The following is a 23,516-nucleotide window of genomic DNA, read 5'->3' on the forward strand; positions in this document are numbered from 1 at the left end:
GCCTTCGGAGACCCTAATTAAGTTAATAACAATGTACCTACCTATATAGTTGAAGTTTAAAAAATTTGGCTCTCAAAAGAAATTTCAATCGTTGTACTGTTGATATTTGGCTCTGTTGACTAATGAGTTTGCCGACCACTGGGTTATCCTGTGAGGATCCTTGCTTGAGAAGCAGTTTAAATGCTCAACTTTAAAGAAGGTGAGACCTACAGCGAAATCCCAGCCGCCCCACTTAGCAGTGCTGTAATAACCTTGGAGCGGTGACCTCATCTCCTGATCCTCGAGTCCTCGCCCATGAAACATAACCGTGCCCCTGACATCAGAGCGAATGCAGAAAGTAATTGCTCATATCTTCGTGTTGCTGCTTTTATTACCTGAGTGAGACGCTGACGTGATCAGTATCTGCAACTTTTTTTTAATATTATCAGCACCTGCCAATGAAAAACACGTGGTGCTGATAGACCCTCTGCTTAATCTGTAGAACGAGTGAGTCTTTTCTCAGGGCCTCCCTCTCAGGCTTCTGCACTGGACCCTGAGTGACCCCAGCACCCTGAGCGTGGGCACCTGGCCATGCAGCCACGTGATGCTAATTCTCTGCTAATGACAGGTGCTCACACCAGATTTGTTTTAGTGATTTCCAGTCCCAGCGTTCACAGCAGCGGGGCTGGCTGTGCACACTCAGCACCTCTGATGTTGGCCGTGCTCTGCTGGTCCTCAAGGACAGGGTGCACTCTGAGGACGTGGTGACTGCTGCCAGGAGGGGAGCAGACAGAGCACCTGTTTGGCCCTCGAATCACAAGACTGGGTTTCCCACTCCCCTGGCTTTCAGAAGGTCAAGAGCAAGAAGGCTTACATGGCCCCAGCCCCTTTCTGTTCCTGCTCCATGCCCACCACTGGTAAGTCAAAAGCAGCCCCAGAGAACAAGTTTCACAGCTCAACAAAGAATACATCATTTCACACGCTACCCTAGTGAGTCACTTTGCTTCTCATACCTTTAGATTCCGAATGGCTGAAAGTCGCCCCACGGCGGGTCTCTGTGTCAAATGCCTCCCTGTCCTGCTTTTAGGGCTGTATTTGCAAACATTAAGCTAATTCCAGATTGGTGTTTAGGTAACCAGTTAGCCAAAGTGAGCTAACCCCCTGAGTCATTACAGGTAAAGTACGTGGCCTCCTGGGCACATAGTAGGTGTTTCATAAATGCCAGTTCCTACAGTTGCTAACAAGCCTAAAGTAGCTGAGCGTGAGCCTTTGCAACTTGACCGTCTAGTTCCTAGAAGAAATATTTTTCTTGGTCGTGGTGTTTGTCTAGTGGGAAAAGAGCAGAATCAGCAAAGGAGTTGAAAACAAGTCGTAAGGCCGTGGGCCGTCGCCTGAGGCTCACCTGGGGCCGGAGCACTGGGTGCCCAGGCTGCTTGCCTGGCTTTGAGTTTCTTCTTCACAGACCATATCTGCCTTCCGTCACCGTTTCAAAGCAACCCGGCTGGGAGCCCAGCGATGCTGGTGATAAGGTCTGGGGCTGCGGGCCCGATGGAAGGGACTGCCGGTGAGGTCATGGGGATTCAGGCATGTTATCTGTCTGAGGATAAACTCCCCTGCTGAGGGCAGCAAAGCAGCACCACGCTTGGGCTGGGCCCAATGCTCCGGGCTTATTTTAGAGCCAAATGAAAGCAGGCAATTATCATGTTCTTTAACTATAATCAGCCGAACAGGATACAGGTAGCCACAAAATGGAGTCATTTAAAACAGTAACAGAATCACTTCAAAAAGGGTAATAATCTGGAAGTCTCTCTTTCTGTAACATCTAGTTAAAGCTGGCTAAGTGTGGAGAAGGCAGGGGAGGCTGGTTTTGTGACCTCCTCAATGGCCACGGTATCCGGCATCCAGAGAGCTGACTGGAGAAATGAAAGGCGGGAACCCTGGCCGGGAGGCTGCCCCAGAGCAATTGCCTTTGGCCCCGACATGTAAACTACGGCCTTTGAAAGTGATCCCAGGAGAACCCTGAGCTTCCTGCCATCTGGCTGTCAGGGCGGTTGCCAGGGCAAGGGCTCTCCCCGGCAGGCCAGCTGGTCCGGCCTGGCCCAGTGACCCCACCACAGCCCCTCAGCTGGGTTTGAAAGTTGACTCTGGACATTGGTAAGGAGACCTTATCTTGGGCAGCACTTCCTGTGACATTCCAAAGAGACTCTGGGATGGGGCACAGGACTGAATTCCAAGCATTTCCTGGAACCTGTCAGAGCCTGCTGCTGAGCAGAGCAAGGTGGGTACAGCTGGGCCCCATCTGATTCTGGCCCTTCCACAGGTGAGGTAGGTGAACCCCGGCACGTGGCTGGGCTGGCTGAGGTTTGGCTTGCATCGCTGAGAAATGGGCTGGTTAGGAATCTATCTTGCAGGGTTTAGAAGAGTACCTCGCTCGTGGTGGCTCAAAAGAGGCTCAAAAGATACTGGCTGTTGTTCTCCTAACCCTCAGCTAAGAGGCTCAGGAGCAGAAGTTCCTGTGTCACCTCTTGATGACCCCACATAGCTTCTTGGGGTGCCTGGCACTGCAGTGACGTGTGAATTTTACACCCTGGCATGTGCGACAAGGAGCTAAGAAAATGAGGAGGCCTGTCCATCCTCCCACCAGCTGCGAAAAGCCTGAGTCAGTTCCCATCGCTTTAAACACCAGCCCCAGTAATTAATAATGGCAGTGAACACCATACAAGTACATCACAGAAGCCCTTCCCTCTCCCGGACGATTCCTCTGTACCGTGCACTGTGCTAATTGCAGCGCATGTGACCTCAGTGAATCACCGCGACCACCCTGAAAGGCAGCTGTGATTCCCAGCCTTTACAGATGAGGAAACGGAGGCACCAGAAAGGCAAAAAAAGATCACACACACACAAAACATTGTAATAAGTAGATGAGTTAGGATTTGAACTCTGGTGTCACTGACTTCAAAGCTGGCATTTTAACAATTAGGTCACACTGCTCTCACTGGGGACTTGGGGAACCAGAAGGTGTTTACTCCATCTAAAGGAGTTTTAAGAGCCCAAATGCTAACAAAGAAAAAAAAAATAGGCCTTCTGTCATAAGGATCATAACAGGCTAGGTCACCACATTTCAGTATACTTCCTCGTGCCTGATCATTTAAATGCTGGAATATCTCCGTGCGTCATTTTATAAAAGAAAATAAAGCCCCGGAAGAGGGTAAGCAGCCTGCTCAAGATCCCACCCCAGATAAATGGCAGAAGCAACCCCTGAAACCAAGGCCCAGGCCCTCACACGCTCCACTCAACCTCTGCTGCCTCTCACCCCAGCTCCGGCCCAAGTCTCCACCGAGAAACCAACGGTAATTCTTGCGAAATCCTGTAGAAATCCCGCGGGCGAGTTTGCCGGCTGTGGCACGGCGTGCCAGGCAGGGACCCCTTAGGGTTGTCCACTGTGGTCCACAGTCAATTCTGTGGCTGGGGCACCCTCAGGGCTGCTGGTGATGGCTGTGAGAAGTTTGGGGACTTCCCCAAGCCAGAGACTTGGCTGGTCGCTCACTGCCAGCATAGCACTGAGTATGCTCCGCGGAAAGCATTGCATTATTTTGGAAGGGGGTTCCTGTGGGGCGAATTCCTTGCAGTCATGTAGATGTTCACGTAACATTGCGGTGCTAACGTGTCTCAGGCAGCTGCTGTGTAAACCAGGCTGGACTTTAAGTGTCGCTCCTGTGGGGGGCCTGGCATGGGGGAGGGGGCCTGTGGGGATGATGGGCTGCATGTCTCCTTGGGGAGAGGGTGTTTGCTCCATCTAATAGCAGTTAACTTGCTACTAGAAACCGTCATTATCCTGTACTTGGTAGAATTGTTGGTGGGGAATTAAAACATCTGAAACAATTGTAAAGTAGAACTTCTGAGTATAGGTCATAATTGGGACAAAAGCTATGCTTTTACCATCAATGGAGAAAGAAAATGTCTACTTATGTCATAAGCAGCACTGATTTCAAAAGTAAGAATATACTCACTGTTATGGAGGTGGTAGGGGGTGGGAATTACAACCAAGGGGCCAGATGGTTCCCAACACATTGTCAAAGTGCTGGGCTGGTGTTGGTCCAGGCATGTCCCCGAGTGATTGAGAGCGACAGAGGATCCCCATGTTCCATAATCGAAGCTGGCCCTTCCCAGCTCCACTCCACCTTGGAGACATGGCCAAAGGGGATTCCGTCCGGGGCTCAGAATGCAGTTCAGAGCAGCCTATTTCCTGGAGGGTATCCTGGTTTACACACAGCACCCTTGACAAACCAGAGTGACTCTCCCATCAGTGTGGAGGGTTCTCCTATCCCCTCACCACCCCAATACCTTTATTCTCTGTGTTTTTCAATTTCCAAGTGTCACAGACCAAAATGAGTTTGTCCACCCAGCACTAGGAGGGGCAAACACTAACCACTGAGAATTGCAGTAGAGAAAGATGGGCGGTTTTATTGTGAATGGCGCCACCCAGGAAAACGGAAGCACCAACTCCAGGGTTCGGAGTGGGTTTTTAAGGGTATGAGGGCAAGTTTTAATTGGCGGACCTTGGAGCTTGGCCACTTCTAGTGAGGGGCATCAGTAGGGGACGTTCCTAGACAACAGACCCTCTGCTTCTGAAGGAGTTCTGGGTTCAAGTTGTGGTTACTAGTATGTCCTGGCCCTTTGGTTTCTTGGGAGATGCATGATGTGCCTTTTTAGTCTGTTGTCTCTGAAAAGCAACTCAGTATCTCATTAAATAGGAGAGGAGCATTTTGAGCTGGTTCTGTGGTTATGCAAGAGCAACATGCCTGTGTCTCCAGTCCTGGAAGTTGCCATGTTTCTGGTGTGAGGGCTGAAAAAATATAACTTTCCTCCACCTGCTGAGTTCTTCTGGCTGGGCTAATGATTAAATGAACAGAAGCAGATTCACAGGGGAAACTGTCCAAAGTGTATTACATGCATGTACATTCAGGGGTCTATAAGAATGTGACCCAGAGCTCATTGGACGGTTGAGGTTTATGTGCCATTCTCGACAGTGAAGAAGGGGGCAGGAGGTCTGTGAATTCCCAGGGGCGGTGGGTAATTGACAGGAAGATGAGAAAGAGAGGACACAGGGCAAACGAATCCCTGCTAGGCAACCCAGACACAAGGGGACAGAGGGTCTCCCCTGCAGAACAGCTGCTGCCCAGATCCTTCCCGTCTGTTACTCAATGCACACAGGCTGAGGTGAGAATGCCGATGCCCTTCCCGAAGCCGGCTTTTCCATCTGAATTCCCTTGGGCAGGAAGAAGGCGGGTCAGAGGTTCTTTCTGAGTCTTTTGTTTCTTAAGAAACATCTTAAAATCAAATATCCCCAAAGGCACATTGTGGGGTGGCACAACCCGGGTCCCCTTCACCGTCCTGTTGTCCTGGCTAGGCCTGCACTGATTGGCATTCGTCACTGCTACCCTGACGTAGTGTGAGTGACAGTTCACCTTGCCGAGCACAGCATCTGTGGTTCCTGTGTTTTCCCACTTCCTGAAGCTCCTTTCCCTCTCTCCTGCAGAATCACCCTCTATGACTACCAGGCCATGTGCAGGGCCAACAAGGAGAGCAGTGACGCCGCCCGGAGCCTCCTGGATGTAAGTACAGCCAGTCGCCCAGCAAGCAGCTGCACCGGCTGCCTGCCTCCCAGCAGACCTTTTCCGTTGGGGTAATCAAGCTATCTTTTCCGAACCAGCAATGTGTGAAAGTATTTGCTGGTTTTACTGGTTGAGCAAAGTCACTTATGTTTAAAGCCAAATTTAGTGATTATATGAATGACAAACACGTCTGAAGTCTTTGATGTCTGCAGCAGCCCCCTTTTGATGGGTAGGAAAAGGGAGAAGTTTTGAGGATTTTCTTATCCTATCTAATAAAAGAGAAACATGGTAATTGGCGTACGACAGCTACCCTTCCCATTGGCTAATCAGGGCAATATGCAAACTAACTGCCAGGTAAGATGGCAGCCGGCAGCCAGGCAGCTTGAAACTAACATGAGGCTTGCTTGCTTCGGTGACGGAGGAAACCAACTTTCCCGGCCTGCCGCTGCAGGCCTCTGAGCCTGCAGTTTAAGAAACATTGTAACAAATAGAAGCTAAACAAAACCCCAGAAACCAGCTTTCAGCTAGCCGGGATCTCAGAGCTGGAGTTGATACAGAGTTTTGATTATAGAACCGAAACAAACCAGATACCTTCTTTCAGCAGCAGAGGCCTCAGAGCTGGAGCCAGGCTAAAGCTGGCCCAGAATAAATAAGAAAAAAAGGAGCAGTTGGGAGCTTCAGTCCCAGCCTGAAAACAGCCCTCAGCCCCTCACCCAGACTGGCCAGGCACCCCAGTGGGGACTCCAACCCTGATCCAGGACACCCTTCAGGGCAAACCAGCCAGCCCCCACCCATGCACCAGGCCTCTATTCTATATAGTAAAAGGGTAATATGCCTCCCGGCACCATGATCAGCGTGACAGCGGGCAGTGCTCAAACCCCCTGATCGCCCTGCGGCTCTGTGTGTGACGGGGCGAGGCCAAAACCTCCCTATCCGCCCTGCTCTGTGTGTGACAGGGAGCTCCTCCACCCCCTGATTGGCCCTGCTCTGTGCGTCACAGGGCGTGGCGCTGCAACCTCCCCATCGACCCTGCCTTGAGTATGACAGGGGGCGGTGCCCCAACCCCCCAATCGGCCCTGCTCTGAGCCCGACCAGGGGCTGCACCTAGGGATTGGGCCTGCCCTCTGCCACCCGGGAGCAGGCCTCAGCCAGTAGGTCGTTATCTCCCAAGGGGTCCCAGACTGGGAGAGGGCACAGGCCGGGCTGAGGGACACCCCCCTTCCCCCCGAGTGCACAAATTTTTGTGCACCGGGCCTCTAGTTATGATATAAAGAGAATTTAGTTTGGTTCAACAGAAATCTTCCTTTTGGTTTGTAATAGAGCTGTTAGCCTATGAATAAATTCACTTTTTTTTCCCTTTTAATCCTCACCAGAGGACATTTTTTTTCCATTGATTTTTAAAGGGAGTAGAGGGAGGGAGAGAGAAAAAAAACATCGATGTGGGAGAGACACATGGATCAGTTGCCTCCCACAGGCACCCGAACTGTGTGAGGTGGGGGTGGGGATCAAACCCAGGTAAGTGTCCTTGACTGGTAATTGAACTGTAGGCTGATACTCTGACCACTGAGCCACTATAGCCAGGGCCAAATTCACATTTTGATAATAGATCCTCAACCCTAATCATGTTGCCACTGACCTTCAACATCATTTCCCTGGCGCTGTTTCCATGGCTGATGTCACAGTTGAGGATCAATCAACATAGCTATTGTAGCATTAGAGCATGGCTTTCCGACTGCCGGAAATTAACTGCCATGATTTACTCCCAGTTGTTGTTTTTCATTGTTTTTTGTTTGTTTGTTTTTTTAATCCTCACCAGAGAATATGTTTTTATTGACTTTAGAGAAGTGGGGAGGGGGGAGAGGAACATCAATGTGAGGAATATTGATTAGTTGTTTCCCATACACACTCCCACCAGAGATCAAACTCTAAACCCCAGCATGTGTTCTGACCAGGAATCAAACCCATGACCTTTTGGTACACAGGACGATACTCTAACCAACTGAGCCACTCAAGCCAGGGCTACTCCCAGTTTTAAAATATAATTTATAATGTGCAAGCAATGTAAGTTTGGCCACCAATAAGTTGAAAACACACATACAAAAAAAACCCAACACCCAGATATAGATACTTCAATATAGTCTAGCATATGTATATAAACATAACCCTTGTATGTTATTATTTTGTAAATTCCAAAAATTAACCTAAAATTTGGTTTGAAGCACAAAATTTAAGAGTCATTTTGGTTTTAAAATATAAATACACACCTTCTCATTTGCAGATGTACAATCTTGCCCGGGGATTATTTAAAAACTAAATATTTAACATGGTTCTCATACACTGAGGGAGCAGGAAATGATTCGAAGCTAGAGAATTTTCGAGAGGCCACTAGGAACTAAAATTTGGACATTTTGAAAACACTGCTTTTCAGTGAGAATCAACCTTTCTTTACAAACTCCACTTCCCTAACCTTAGCATGACTATTTCCAGACTTAGAAAGTTCTCAAGATATGTTTTCATCATTAGGCTTAAAAGCTCAATGGCTTTAGTCTTCTGAATGATAATGTGCATTTAAATGTTTTAATCCCGTATTTACATAATCCATCCCCTTCCCCTTATATTTAGCCAGTGTCTGGCAGGAAATGCTCAAGTGTTCCTCCCCTTGGCCTCAGGGTGAGCTGCCCCTGCCCCCTCCCCTCCAAAGCCTCCTTAATCCTTTTCTTCCTTCTCTCCTCCTGGACCACACTACAAGGACCACTGAAAGGTCGCTATCCATCCCAGCAGGTACAAAGACAGAACTGTCCCATGGTCAGGTAACCCGGGTCTTTTGAAAGAAAGATGATTATTTTTTTGAGCCCGAAGAATTGTAATGGCAAATCCCTAGGACTACAGGGTTGCATTTGGTTTTAGGAAATAGTTAATAGTTCTTATCCTTATCTGACCCTTATCCTGAGGGCCCTGCGATTCAGGAAATGACAGTGAGACACTGTCAAATCAGAGCAAGAAATGCTGTCTGAAATCTGAGTGGTCTCCCATCAACCCCAGTAGGTTGTTGTTCTGTTTATTTCCTGGTTGGTTTGAAATAGGGAAGTTTCAAGATCGTTTTGGGGTATATAAATTGGTTCTTGTTTTATGTAAAACCAGATAATCCCCCCATTCCTAGTTCTAGTCTTTATCATCAAAATGCTCAGAAGGGAGGATTAAGCAGACCTCACTTAGGAAAGTGGGATTTGGAATTTCAATTCGCTGATATCTAAATGCAACCACAAAGGATTCTGAGATTTTTCCGGACCTGCCATCTGGAGCCCAGGCTTTGCCAGTGTCTTTGCCTGTCTTTCAAATCTGCCCACCACTCACATATCTGACATACTTGGGTACAAAGAACTGACTGACGGGGAGACGTGGTACTTTCCAGAATCCAGGAAATTGAATTATCCACATAGGAAATTTCACAGAGTAAACAACCCAACTGCTTTTTTTAATTAAAATATTCTGAAATAAAGATTAGGCTGTCAATGCCTTCTTTTATAGAGGGAAGGGGATTTTCTGCAAGGATAAAATCACATGTTTATATGGTTATCTTTTTTTTCAAGTCCAAATATGTAAGTGTGAGAAAAGGCAGCTTAAATCCTACATAAATCATGGGCAACATTAAAGTCAACTATATGCAATTTTTCCTTGTTTCCACGAATGACACACAGTGATGGCGAGCAGGGAATCATTTTTCTGAGAAGCAGCCGCGTAAATTTGAAATTAGTTCTGTGATCCCAGCACCTCAGCATTAGGCTGTGCAATATTAGTCCCTAGAGCAGCCGTGGGCAAACTAGGGCCCCCGCGGGCCGGATCCAGCCTGTTTGAAATGAATAAAACTAAAAAAAAAAAAAAAGACCGTACCCTTTTATGTAATGATGTTTACTTTGAATTTATATTAGTTCACACAAACACTCCATCCATGCTTTTGTTCCGGCCCTCCGGTCCAGTTTAAGAACTCATTGTGGCCCTCAAGTCAAAAAGTTTGCCCACCCCTGCCCTCGAGGGTGAAAGTCTAAGCATCCTTTGCTGAACTTCCTTCTTCCTCCCAGAGATAACCCCTGTATTCGATCACGTTTATTTTGCTTGTAAATCACCTCTCACTACAGGAAAGTTCAAAGTTTTAAAATGTTAGTTTTGGGATACTATTTTCTTTTTCTTTTTCTTTTTTTTTTTTAGCTAGAAATGACCTGGTTCTTAACCTGATATAATATCAATCTCTCTGAAAGAATAACATTGTCTTGATGTAAAGCCTTAGGTTAAACTACAAATTTTATGTGTGATACACTTTTTTTTTGAAATGACCTGAATTCTTCTCTTTAGCCTTATAATGCTTTCCTTGCTGCAGTAAAATGGATAATGACAGAACTTGTCTTGTAAGTACGATTGCTACATTTCAAAGAATATGACTGCTTTTCTTGTGTAGTATTAAGTGAATTGGGAGACTCTACTTCATGCTTTCAATAACCGTTAGATCCATGATACTTTGAGATAATCGCATTGAAAACTTCGAAGTACCGAAAGCTGAGACCAAAAATTATCTTGTATTAAGTTATTCACGGTCACTGCTTATGCCCTTATATCATTGTTTAGCAGACTAACAGCTTGCAATACACAAACCAAATTTATTTATTGTGGTCACTGTTAAATTTAACTTAGATTTCTGGCTGCTGTTAACGCAGCCTGGGTGGGCTGTGGTCTGAAGAACAAATTGCCAGGGCTGTCCACTGTGCTACTCGGATGTCTTGCCACGTACAAGGGTGGGGCCAGTGCAAGCAGGGGCCACGGCTGGAGGCTTTTCTCAGGTGTGATTTCATTGTTGACCCTGTCAAATTGCCGTCCTGTTTGGAGGATGCTGGATGCATCCGTGATCCAGGTCAGAGTGAAATGGCACAGAGGTGAAAGGCTTGACTTCCAGATGAGATGATGGATATGTTACAGAAACACTGCATCTCACAGGAGGAGGGGTTCCATGGATGGCATGGAGGCCAGATCCTCAAAGCTGCACCAAACTCTCCCATTCTCATTTTCCTCATTAGGGTTCCAGCTCTGTGGGCTTAGGCAGACTTCTTGCCATTTGGTGAACAGACATTGTCTTCTCTCTTGCTTTCATGTAACCTACATTCATTTAACAATTTATAATTCAAATGGGGAGTAAGCTCTGCATGTACATAGGAGACAGAAAATGCCATAACAGATACCAGTGGGACTTTTATTGAGAGTAAGTTGCTGGAGATACTAGCCATGTGCCTGAAAAAGAAATGGTCTGTGTTCATTCATTTCGGAGGAGGATTTATATTACTTTTGCATTCTTTATGAGCATTTGAGAAATTTCAATTTTTTAAAATGTGCATTGTGGTCTAATTTCATAAAGAGAAATTTGTCCCATCTGTCCCTACACACACACACACACACACACACACACACACACATCACACATATACACTCACACACACATCACACACGTACACACTTGGCTGAACAAGCTTTCATTGAAGTATAAATTTTGAAAGCTTCCTTTATTGCTGCAGGTCATAGTCTGTTATGGAATATTTTATTTGTATTTCTGAACCCGGGCAGGGGGAGCCCTTTAGAAGTTGACTTTTTATATGGACTCAGACTACAACTAGAAACTCTTTCGCTGAGGAAGCAGAATATTTCTCAGCACAGTCCTCGAGTCTAGGAAAACCTGACTCCAGGGGTTAGTTGGTATTGGTGATAAAATAGCCTTTCACATACAAGGTAAAGCCAATGGAGGGGGGTGGTCACTGAACCAGCCATGTTGCTATCTCCAGATTGCGATGCCCCTCTTTCCAAGCAGATGAGCAGTGCTGGGAAACGCATGTCACTCTTCCATTCAGGGTGTGTTTGGCCAAGTAACATTGGGCTTCTCTGTCACTTCTAGGTTCTTGGTGGAATTTAACCTCTGCAGTTGGTGGCACTCGGATCTGACAGCTAAAGGTAAGCAGCCACTGGCGTTGGCTTCCCAGCTCAGAGTGATGAACCCTGGGTTCACTGGCTGCCTTTCATCAGGGAGTGCTCGCATGAAACTATTCAGGACAAACTGATGAGTTTGGAGCTCTGTCAGCAAAGGCACCCTTTGTGTTAAGTGCAGCACCATCCAATCTGACAAAAATTCCGCAACCCTCATTCAGCCCATGTTGAATATGCACTCTGACCTGTGTCCTTTATTAAGGCTTAGAGGTCATACATTACAAGGTGACGTCATCAGGAAGCTGCTGGGCAGTGCTGAAATCTGAGGGAGACAGACACGGTGCCTTCTCAGGCTGAATGGAGAGATAACTGCTCTGTTTTGTTTCAATTACCTTCATAAAATAGAAATCTAATCATAAAACTTTTCCTGCCCCCAAACCTTCAATGATTTGAGTGGTAATTAGTAGAAGCTCTTATAGTCCTGAGTTGTGGAGTTAGGTCAGTATGCACTTGAGTCCTGGCTCCAAGATTGGCACTTGACAAGCTAGCTGATCTGGGCAAGGCTCAGTTTTCTCACAGTAAGAAAAATACGGAGTTGGTGCTCAATCTTTGCTTACTACATACCCTCCCCCCTTTTTTTTTATTTTTGGCCAGGTATGACCACTGTAGTCACTGTCATCATAGCTTTGTAAATTACACTTGGACCCATTTTTCCTAAATTCAGAAACTCATTAAGTTCTTATTAGAGTATGAGATGCAGCAACACATGCAGAGTTCGATGCATGGATACACCAGCATGGATAACAGTGAACGTGACCCAAGTGTGTTCAGGTCGGCTCTGTCCTGGGAAGCTGACAGCCCCATGGATCAGGCCCACATGCTCTGCCTTCATCCACACACACTGTCTGATGACACTTTGGGCATGGTCCTTGCCCCTTCCTGCCGAGTTGGTACCATCTTCGAATGACAGCGAGTGCCCATAGTCCCACTTCTACAGACCTAGCCTTAAGGAAATAAACTGAGATGGGAACCAAGGATTCTATGTAGGATGATCATCAGCAGGGAATTTGGACTGCAAATACCAGCAACTCTTTATATGATGAACAATAGGGACCTTTTTTTGTTGTTGTTAATCCTCATTGGAGGCTCTTTTTCCATTGATTTTTAGAGGGAATAAAAGGGACGGGAGAGACATATCAATTGGTTGCCTCCCGCACAGGCTCTGACCAAGGCCACAGATAGAGCCTGCAACCAAGGCATGTGCCTTTGACTAGAATTGTACCTGGGACTCTTCAATCTGAGGGTGGACACTCTATCCACTGAGCCAAACTGGCTAAATTGTACCTGAGACTCTTCAATCTGAGCCAAACCGGCTAGGGCTATAGGACATTGTAAGCTAAATTACAACTCGTTCACAGGAAGGCATAAAAACCTTTTTAAAAGATCCTGCTCCTGAAAATTTTGCTCATGAAATTAATTAATATAACAAGAAAAAAATAATATAGAAAAACTGTATATACTCCACTCCCCCAAAGCATTCAGTGGTGGGAGAGGAGAGTGTAGCGTTAAATAGGACCAACAATCAGGATGTCAATGGCGAGCCAATGAGCAGAGACCAAGATATGAATTAAAAGGATGAGACTCATGCACCGCCAAAGAAAAATGTACCTACATTTTTCTCATTTAAAGAATATGGCATATGATTTGGGAAAGAGGGATGAGAAGAAACCTACTAAATGGGTGCTTGTTATCTTTTTTTTAATTTTATTTTCGCATTTGACTAGCTTTTCCACAATTTTACTACTTGTGGTAAAAAAAGATAAATGAGATTAAAAGAGAGAAAAGGCAGATCAATGGAGGCTAAGAGAACGGGTGCAAGTTAGTTAAAGGGCTGCAATCTCTGGTGCACTGGAGCCTAGAGACAGACCACCAGCCTCCCCAGCAGCCCGCCCCACCAGCCCTGGCTCTGGAGGCAGCTTCACCCAAGTGCAGGGGCTGTGGTTTCCTAGTCAGGCACCTTCCTGTGCCTCTTGCTGGCCGTGAGGTTCTGGGTGAATCATGTGGTCTCTTTAAGCATTGATTTCCCCGTTGGCCAACAGACAACAGGAGGCATGATGTGGTTGTGGGAGATGAATGAAAGGGTGGTGTGTGCAAGAATGGCAGGTGGGTGTGGGCGATGGGTGGTGCTCATGTTCTGGGGGATGGTGAGCGTTTTGGCCAAGGGGCCTGGCTAGGGAGTGTGCTCAGTGCTGAGGGCAACTGGCTGTTGTCTTCTGTGGTTTATTTTTAGTGCGCCTCCTCACACCGTGTGCCTGCCTGCTGTGGGGCTTCAAGGTGAGGAGGAGGATGTGTTCCTTCCTCGTGCCAGCCTCCATTCCCACTTCCCCATCCTCCCCTGGCGCGATTTCCTGCCTCACACCTGCCACCACAGGCATCAGCCCAGGCTCTGGTCTGGTCCTTCAAATCTGACGATTAGTTTTTGAGTCTCTGCTGAGTACCAGTCATTTGGGAGGGATTTCGCCTCCCACGGGCCATTGCAACATCTGGAGACGTTTTTGGTTGTGGCAACTGGGGATGGGGGTGCTACTGACATCTAGTGGGTAGAGGTCAGGGATGCCACTAAGCATTCTACAGCACACAACTGCTGACAACAAAGAATTATTGAAAATGTCAATAGAGCAGTCCCCCCTTATCTGTAAGGGATATATTCTGGACCCCCAATGGATTCCTGAAAGCATGGATAGTTCCAAACCCTATATATCCTATGTTTTTCCTATACATGCATATCTATGCTAAAGTTTTATTCATAAATTAGGCACATTAAGAGATTAATAACAATAGCTAACAATAAGAGAGAATAATTATAACAATATACTATAATAAAAGTTATGTGAATGTGGTCTCTCTCCCTGATAACCAAGATGGCTACTAGATGGCTGATGGGCTGTAGCATATAGAGCATGGACACACCTGGCAAAGGGGTGATTCCTGTCTCAGGTGAGATGAAATGGAGCGGTGTGAGATTTCATCACACTGCTCAGAATGCTGAGCAAGTTAAAACTCACAAGTTGTTTATTTCTGGAATTTTTCATTTAATATCTTTGGACTGTGGTTGACCGTAGGTAACTGAAATCGCAGATAAGGGGGGACTACTGTGCTGCCACTGTTGAGAAACCCTAGCGTAGACCAAGGGGAGGGGTGTAGGGTAGGGGGTGGCAGGCTTTGAACTCATGATGCTTACAGAAACGTGTGCAGGTTCCCTGTCTGAAATCTGAGCTCCCCTCTCCCCTGCTTCCCTATGCACCAGTACCAACAGTGGGCAGCATTTCAGCTCTCTGCATCTGTTTCAGGAAGCTTTATAAAAAGGTCTTAATAAATAATTCCAAGTTACCTCACTCCATTGCCACACCATGAGACCTTTCCCCACAAACTCTAGATAAAGTCCTTGTCCAATAATCACACTGTGGATGCATGTTGTGCTCATGTGTAGTGCTGTTCCATTTGCAGAATGCTGGCACCAGGTTATCTTCAGACCCTTCAGCTTACCTGAGAGGTGGGAGCTGCTAGATCTGTCCCTGAGCCTTTCTGAGGCACCCAAGTCAGGCAGCTAAGAGAGAGTGGGCTCAGACCTCACCCAAGACCTGCCACCTCCGCCAGACAGTAGAGTGAGCCTCCTGGCCACCTTGGCTGTTGCTCATGAACTGTCTCATTCAGGCCTAAAGCCCTCTGCTGGGCATGGCTGTGACTTCCATTTTAGAGCTGAAGAAACCAAATCAAATGAAAGTGAATGAGTGGAGCTGCTATCATATGGATATTTTTGTTAAATGTAATTTTTAGACTCAGTGTAAGGAGAGAAGGGTTCTGAGCACTCCACTGTGGAGCTGCTATCATATGATATTTTTGTTAAATGTAATTCTTAGACTCAGTGTAAGGAGAGAAGGGTTCTGAGCACATAACTACATTGACTGACAAGGTCTCTTCATTTTGAACGTACCATTCCCTTCGTAGCTAAAGACCCTGAGCTGAGAGACATACATCTTTGTTCCGCTAAAAATGGAATCCATAATTACACTGTTCATCTGCTTCATTTCCTTAATGAGGGGACTGTGGAGGCGATTTCTGCTGAGTTTCACAAAGGTATCATTTGGGCAAAGTTACACAAAGAGAAGGGGCTTGCCGGCACCCAGTTATAAATGGGGGTGCACCCGCAGAGACAAAGGGAGAGGAAAGCTTTTCAAATGGCAACTCTATTCATTCCCAATTGTCTGCACGTAATTACTGTGAACTCGAGTCGGTTATTCTCATCAGGGACATTTGTTGCTAAGGGGAAATTAAAGATATTCAATTGTGTGGGAGCTTCATTGTGCACGAGTGATGGGTCATGGCGGCCTTGGCTATAGACGTCCAGTGTAAGTGGGGTGGGAGGGAGAGTGGTGTGATGGCAAAGAGTGTAGCAGGCTCCAGGATGTGGCAGAGTGGGTATGTGGGCACCACCGCTCCCAGCGGTATGACTGGGGCAAGCGCCCGCATTTCTCTGAGCTCCAGGTTCTTGGTCTGTAAACAGGAGAGCAGCAGCATTCCTTGCTCACTGCATGATGGTGAGGGTCCCGTCCATGCACCGGGCCCAGCATGGTGTTCGGCATGTAGTGAGCACCTAATGAGTGTTGGCTGTGAAGGTGGCAGCGATTTGGCTGTTTAAGTAAATAATGATCAAGGTGAGCAGTCACTCTTTGTGGGATCAAGGCAGGCTATGTGTGCTTTCTGAATCCCAGTTTCCCTTCTGGAAAAAGAATCAGCCTGGCTTAGCACCATGGTCCTTGTGTGCCTACACCTGTGTAAGATAAGGAGCTTAAATGCCCGAGAGTTAAAATAGTACTCACTAGGTTGCTGGAGGCCCTAGTTGTTGGTTTGCAGTTTCATAGATAAATAGTAAAGATTGGCAAATATGTGTGGTGTTTTCCAAAGTATTCCAGACAAAGGTCTTCATAACAAACCACATTAGATTAAATGTGGCTGTGGTTTTATATGATAACTAGAGGCCCCATGCACAAAACCCGTGCACGCGGGGTTGTCTCTCAGCCCGGCCTGCACCCTCTCGCAATTCGGAAGCCCTCGTGGGATGTCGGGCTGATGGCTTAGGCCCACTCCTGCGTTAAGCGTCTGCCCCCTGGTGGTCAGTGTGCATCATAGCGACCAGTCGTTCCGCCATTTGGTTTATTTGCATATTAGCCTTTTATTATATAGGACTAGAGGCCTAGTGCACGGATTCATGCACCAGTGGGGTCCCTCGGCTTGGCCTGCACCCTCTTGCAATCCAGGACCCCTCGGGGGGTGTCAGAGAGCCGGTTTTAGCCTGATCTCTGCAAGCCAGACTGAGGGACCCCACCAGTGCACACACCTATGCACTGGGCCTCTAGTATGCATATAAGATCGTGGTTAATCTCTTCCTGCTCTCCCTCCCCCCTTCTGAGATTCATCAGTCTGTTCCATGTTTCTATGCTTGTGGTTTCTGCTCCTGCGTCGAGCGTCTGCCCCCTGGTGGTCAGTGTGCATCATAGCTACTGGCCAGTCAGCTGGTTGCTTAGGCTTTTATATATAGAGATTTGTGTGTTTCCCAAAAGCACAACAAGTAGCCTCTGCCAATCCATAGCCATGTTGCAAATAGACTCAAAGGTTTATCCCCACATCAGTTTGGGTGCCCTACAGTTGTCAAAGGAACAAACATTTCATCCCCAGAAAGGACCAGAGCCAAATGAGTCTCACCATTGAACTTGCTGGACTCACTCCATTGTAACTGGGCCCTCACAATTAGAATTAGAGATGGTGCAGTTATTGGGCGTATTTAAATCACATGTGCTGCCTATCTCACCTGCCCTAAAGACCTTTCTCCCTTTCGTTCATTGGCCAAACTTCACAGAGCAGTTAAATATATACATGCTGGAGCCAGACTGCCAAGTTCAAAGTCTGGCTCTGCTACCTTCTGCCCTGGATCAATTTGGGCAGTTTTCTCAGTCCTCTCCTCTATTCACTAATCTGCAAAACAGAGATAACAATTGCTTCTACCCCATAGTTGTTGTGTTGTTGTTTTTTTGTCTTGTCTTACTGTTAAATAAATTAATCCATGTAAAGCAGAACATCACCTGGCACATTTCTCAATAAACTTAGCCATTACCATCAATAGGTCATTAGATGCCAACTGCATACTTGTACCAACTCCACTTATCATCTGTGCTATTGTTCACTTAATCTTATTTCATTTTATTGGACTCATTTTTTTTTACATTTAGATAATGTGATTATTAAAATAGAAAGTCAGCATCACTTGGCGTACAGAGAAAATAAGTGTGAAAATGAGAACCATGGAAATAAAAGAGGCGTCACCAAATTGTAGCCAGATACTTTGAGCTTTATGTTTAACCTCCCAGGTCAAACAAAAGAGAGAAGAGCAAATGAGAGAAAGATGATAAAAGCTCCTGAGCATCAAACAAAGAGGCCCTCCTTACCAGACCAGAGGCATTGAAACAGAGCGGGGAGGGAACGACCTCCCCACTGAGGGCCCCTCTGTGTGTGACCGTGGGGCGTGGGCCACCTAAACTCACCAGGCCTTCTACCTGGAGGTAGGCAATTTGCCATCGGGATTGAGATTCTCACATTTCTTTGTCAATTTTGCTCAGGAGAAGTATTCACTATTGAGGAAGCATGCTATGACAGTCTCTGTGAGCGGGCACTGAGGGCACAGGGGGACCATGACAGCTACCAGCGCTGTACCTTCAGTGGAGTCAGGACTCAGGGAGGCAGCTGCTGCTTGCCTTTTCTCACTGAAGCATTCAACAAAACAACAGGCGCAGAAGTCGCGTTGGCAGTAAGCACAGGCACTTAAATAGCATCCCAGTGTGCCAGCCACTTTCCATTATTAATTTGTTTGATCCTTAAACAACCATGTGAGATTGATACTGTTATACCCATGTTTCAGATAAGGGCATGAAGGTGTAGAGAGTTTAAAAACTCATCTGAGATCATGACCAGTGGCAGAATACACAAGCCCGGAATTTGTGTTCTTAGCTACTACGCAGTTAGCCCCAGGCCTGGCACGTGGATGTAACACTCTGTACGGGCTAGCATTTTATAACGGTTGTGTATGTGCCCACGCAAGTATGTGAAGTGTGCACGTATGTCTCCCTGCTGAGAACTATAGTTCATGTATTCCTCAGAACGACCCTGCGAGTTAGCCTGGGGCGTCTCCTCCGTATGTCAGTGCCCAGTTCCTGAAAATCACATGCTCTGCATTTTAAAATGCTGCTTATGGCTCTGGCCAGTATTGCTCAGTGGTTATAGTGTAGGCCTACGCACCAAAGGGGCATGGGTTTGATTCCCAGTGAAGGGCATGTACATGGGTTGCAGGTTTGATCCCCGGCCAGGTCGGACACATGTGGGAGGCAGTCAATATATATCTCTCTCCCACCCTCCCTTCTGTTCTCTCTAAAAATCAATGGAAAAAAATATCCTCAGATGAGGATTAACAAGCACAAAAAAGGCTGATTAGGAGTCTACTTCCTTTTGTTTTGAATAGGAAACAATTACAGTGCACAGCACTTCAGTCACAAACACCGAATTAATTTCCTCAGAATAATTAAAGCTCAGTGAAAAGCCTATATTATAAAACACAATCACATCAGGATATAAATCCTTAGAGCATGGCTTCCTGATCTCCCAACAGTTATCTTATTGCTACCAAGCAGTTGTTCTGCATTCAGTAATCCTGTGATAGCTCACTTGTGGCAGAGCCTCCCAGGTGACATTCCACAGAACATCTCCCATGGCTCTGACAGACAACCAATTTGTTGTGTTTCAAATATAACATGAGACTTTGTTCACACTTCATTTTCTTAAAATCCCACTAAGTTTTGCAATTGTAAATATAAATGATATATGAATATAGCATTTATTATAGATAATATATATTTAGAAATATATGTTTATAATTTATAGAAACATCAGCCAAAAACATACAGAGTTTGGGTGCTGAAAACCTGTAGGCATTCTACTAGGAAAATGTTAAGGAGAAGACTTACAGTGAAGATGCCTTGTACTACTGGCATCTCCATTTTACAGATGAGAATACTGAGGATTAGCTAGAAGCGATGGAGTGGGATTTGTACTTCCAACTTCTCTGACTTCAGAGCCTTCAATCTTAACCACTATGCTATAGCATCTGTTATCCTCATATATAATTTAACTTTTCAATTACAGCTGATGTACAATATTATATTAACTTCAGGTGTACAACCCATGATTAGACATTTATATAATTTACTAGGGGCCCAGTGCATGAATTCATGCACCATGAAAGGAATTGTGGGTCGCCAGCCTGCAGTTGGCACAGGTCTGGGTCTCGGCCCATCCTCCGTGCCCCCACCCAGCCGCTCTCGCTGCAGCCCTGCTCCTGCTGCATCTGCTCCCACATGCTGATGGCACCAGCCCTGCTCACACCTGCTGATGGCATGGAGTGATTGGGGCTGGCGCCAGCAGCAGATAAGAGTGTATCCTCATATATAATTTAACTTTTCAATTACAGCTGATGTACAATATTATATTAACTTCAGGTGTACAACCCATAATTAGACATTTATATAATTTACTAGGGGCCCAGTGCATGAATTCATGCACCGTGAAAGGAATTGTGGGTCGCCAGCCTGCGGTTGGCACAGGTTTGGGTCTCGGCCCATCCTCCGTGCCCCCACCCAGCCGCTCTTGCTGCAGCCTCTGGTTTCCTCTCTGCCAGCAGCCCTGCTCCTGCTGCATCTGCTCCCCCATGCTGATGGCACCAGCCCTGCTCGCACCTGCTGATGGCATGGAGTGATTGGGGCTGGCGCCAGCAGCAGATAAAAGTGGGGCTGGTGCTGTCAACAGGTGTGAGTGGCAGCTGCTGCCCCGATCACCCCTCAGGAGCAGGGGGAAGTGGAGAAGCCCTCAGGGGTGATTGGGGCTATCAGCTGCCACTCTCACCTGCTGACGGCGCCGAGTGATTGGGACTGGCACCGGGTGGCGGCTGTGGGTGAAAGCGGGGCTGGCGCTGGCAGTGGATGCGAACAGAGCCATCACCGGCAGCAGGTGCAAGAGGCAGCTATTGGCCCCAATCACCTCTCAGGACCAGGGGGAGGTGGAGAAGCCCTGAGGGGAGATTGGGGCTGACAGCTGCCACTTGTACCTGCTGATGACACTGGGTGATTGGAGCTGGTGCCAGGTGCCAGGAGCGGGTGCAAGCAGTGGCTCTGGAACCCCACCTTGGTCTGGTGCCCCTCTCACCTGCTCCACCATCCTGCTGTGGCCGATGCCTGCCATGTTCCGTGCTCTGCCACCTGCTGCCGACCCCTGCCATCGACCCCCGCCATGTTCTGCGCGCACCCCCTGGTGGTCAGCACATATCATAGTGACCGGTTGTTCGCTTGTTCAGTTGTTCCGCCGTTCAGTCTATTTGCGTATTAGGGTTTTATATATATAGGTGAAGTCATCACCCTGATAAACCTAGTACCCATTTGACACCATACATAGTTATTACAATATTATTGACTATATTCCCTATGCCGTATTCTACATCCCATGATTATTCTGTAGCTATCAATTTGTACTTCCAAATTCCTTCACCATTTTTGCCACCCTCCCAAATCTCTTCCCCTCTCTGGCAAGTGTCAAAATGTTCTCTGTACCTAGGAGTCTGTTTCTGTTCTGCTTATTTGTTTATTTTGTTTTGTGGATTCCACCTAAGTGAAGTCATGTGGCATTTGTCTGACTTATTTCACTCAGCATGATACCCTCCAGGTCTATCCCTGTTGTTGCAGATGGCAAGATTTCATTCTTTTTTAAAAAATATTTTATTGATTTTTTACAGAGAGGAAGGGAGAGGGATAGAGAGTTAGAAACATCGATGAGAGAGAAACATCGATCAGCTGCCTCCTGCACACCTCCTATTAGGGATGTGCCTGCAACCAAGGTACATGCCCTTGACTGGAATCAAACCTAGGACCCTTCAGTCCGCAGGCCAACACTCTATCCACTGAGCCAAACTGGCCAGGGCCTTTTTTTTTTTATAGCTGAATCATATTCCATTGTATATATGATCACTTCTTTATCCATTCATATATTGATGGATACTTCAGTTGCTTCCATATCTTGGCTGTTGTAAATTCTCTCGCCCTTATTTTAATATCACAATGGCTCCACTCGAATGCTAGCATTGTTTTGTTATTATGATTCACTGTTACTACTATTATAGTTAACTGACACTTACCTAACCTTCATGATGTTCCAGGTACTGCACTAAATACTCCACACATATTATTTATTTACTTCTCACATCAACCTCTGATAGAAACCTATATTATCCCCAACTAACATATTTAAAAAAATGAGACTTGGAGAGGTTTGGGCACTTGCCCACTGGACATAACTTGCTTAGATAATTTAATCAACCACAAGGCCTTCACCAAGTGCCTACTATGTATTCATTTACGTACAGGGTTATTTAGTGCTGTATTACTGGTCAAGGAACTTCATAATAGTAGGATTAGGCTCATGGCTTTGGTTCAAAGGCATTACGTATTTTACTAGTCCATATTTCAATTTTGTTTCTGTAATAAAACCATGCAATTGTATCATGACCTTTGTCTCACCCCAAATAATATGGTGTAACTTATATTTTAGACCTTTATTTAGATATGCATATGCATTTGTTGCTAAGTTCAAGTAAGGCTGAGTTCAGTTGACTGATGTTGTCCCAGAAAGTAGAATTCTTATGATGCATAAATGATAGCTGATGAGGCCAACGCAACTGCTTGAAGAATTATAGCTTATAGAGTTGCTTGGCAGATGAAATCACTGGACTAATTAGAAAATAATGCATTAGGCTGTGCCTAGAAAACACGCAAAGTAGTGGGAGCAGAGCTGCATTCTGAGTTCCTAGGGGATGCCAGTCACAATAAATCCTGTGCCTGGTGTTCCTTATCTTTTCCTTTTTTTCCTTATCTCTACAGCCCAGAAATTGAAACAGACCCTGGAGCCTTGTGATACTGAGTACCCAGCGTTTGTCTCTGAGCGCACCATCAAGGAGACCTCAGGGAACATTGCTTGTGAAGACTGCTCCAAGTAAGCCCCCCACTCCTGCTCAGTGAGAACTTCCCCAGATGGGCTGATGCGAGGGGCATGCGCGGATTCCCCAGAGAGAGAAGGAAACATGGCTGCCCTCTTGTGTGAGGAAGTATTTCTATCAGCTTGGGAGAAATGTCACTTGGTTTTAGTAGAAAGGTCGCTGAGAATTTGGGAAGCATTCAGGATGCACCCTGGAATATGGGAGGTTTCAGTTCTCTTTGTTGGTGGTTGGAAGAAGTCCTCATTGGTGTTTCCCCAATGGACAGCTGGCGATGTCGGCTACCTGTTCCAGGTCTCTTTACCGAAAGCACCGAATCTTCAGATTCACTGAAGTCTGATGGTTTACTATGGGTTTCCCTGACTGCTAATACGGGTGGGCCTGGTTTTGAAAGTTTTATTGGTCATTTGGGGGTTCTTTACCCCTTCATTCCTGTATTTCTACTGGCAGTTCTCTGTTCGGTGGTGAATCTATTCATACTGATTTGAGTTTTCTTTCTATGTTTTGGACCCCCCCCCACTTTTTTTTGAAGTTATATGGTTTGTATATGTGTCTTCCTATTCCTGGGTCTGGCTCTTCACATTTATGGATGCCCTTAGATGAGCAGAAATTTTCTTTCACTTTTATTTTATTTTAGTCTAATTTATTCTTTCTTCTATGATTTATCTATCTTGTACCTTGTTTCAAAAATGAGTCTGCGCCCTAATATAATACTATCCCCATGTATTTTTACCCTGCATGCTTTAAGGCTACCTTTCACATTTAGGACTTTAATCCCCTCGAGGGAGGGAGGGAGGGAGGGAGGGAGAGAAGAGGAG

General features: G+C 46.3%; 1 protein-coding gene across 1 annotated transcript in view; it reads left to right on the forward strand.

Moving 5' to 3' along the window:
- Positions 1-23,516, forward strand: part of CACNA2D3 (calcium voltage-gated channel auxiliary subunit alpha2delta 3) — an 817,122-nt gene that overhangs the window by 741,670 nt on the left and 51,936 nt on the right. The window contains exons 31-34 of the mRNA XM_006754680.2: positions 5,519-5,594; positions 9,945-9,997; positions 11,527-11,582; positions 22,586-22,697. Coding sequence (XP_006754743.1) covers positions 5,519-5,594; positions 9,945-9,997; positions 11,527-11,582; positions 22,586-22,697 — 297 coding nt within the window. The remainder of the gene's footprint in view (positions 1-5,518; positions 5,595-9,944; positions 9,998-11,526; positions 11,583-22,585; positions 22,698-23,516) is intronic.

This window comes from Myotis davidii, unplaced genomic scaffold (genome assembly GCF_000327345.1).
Source record: "Myotis davidii unplaced genomic scaffold, ASM32734v1 scaffold111, whole genome shotgun sequence".
Lineage (NCBI taxonomy): Eukaryota > Metazoa > Chordata > Mammalia > Chiroptera > Vespertilionidae > Myotis > Myotis davidii.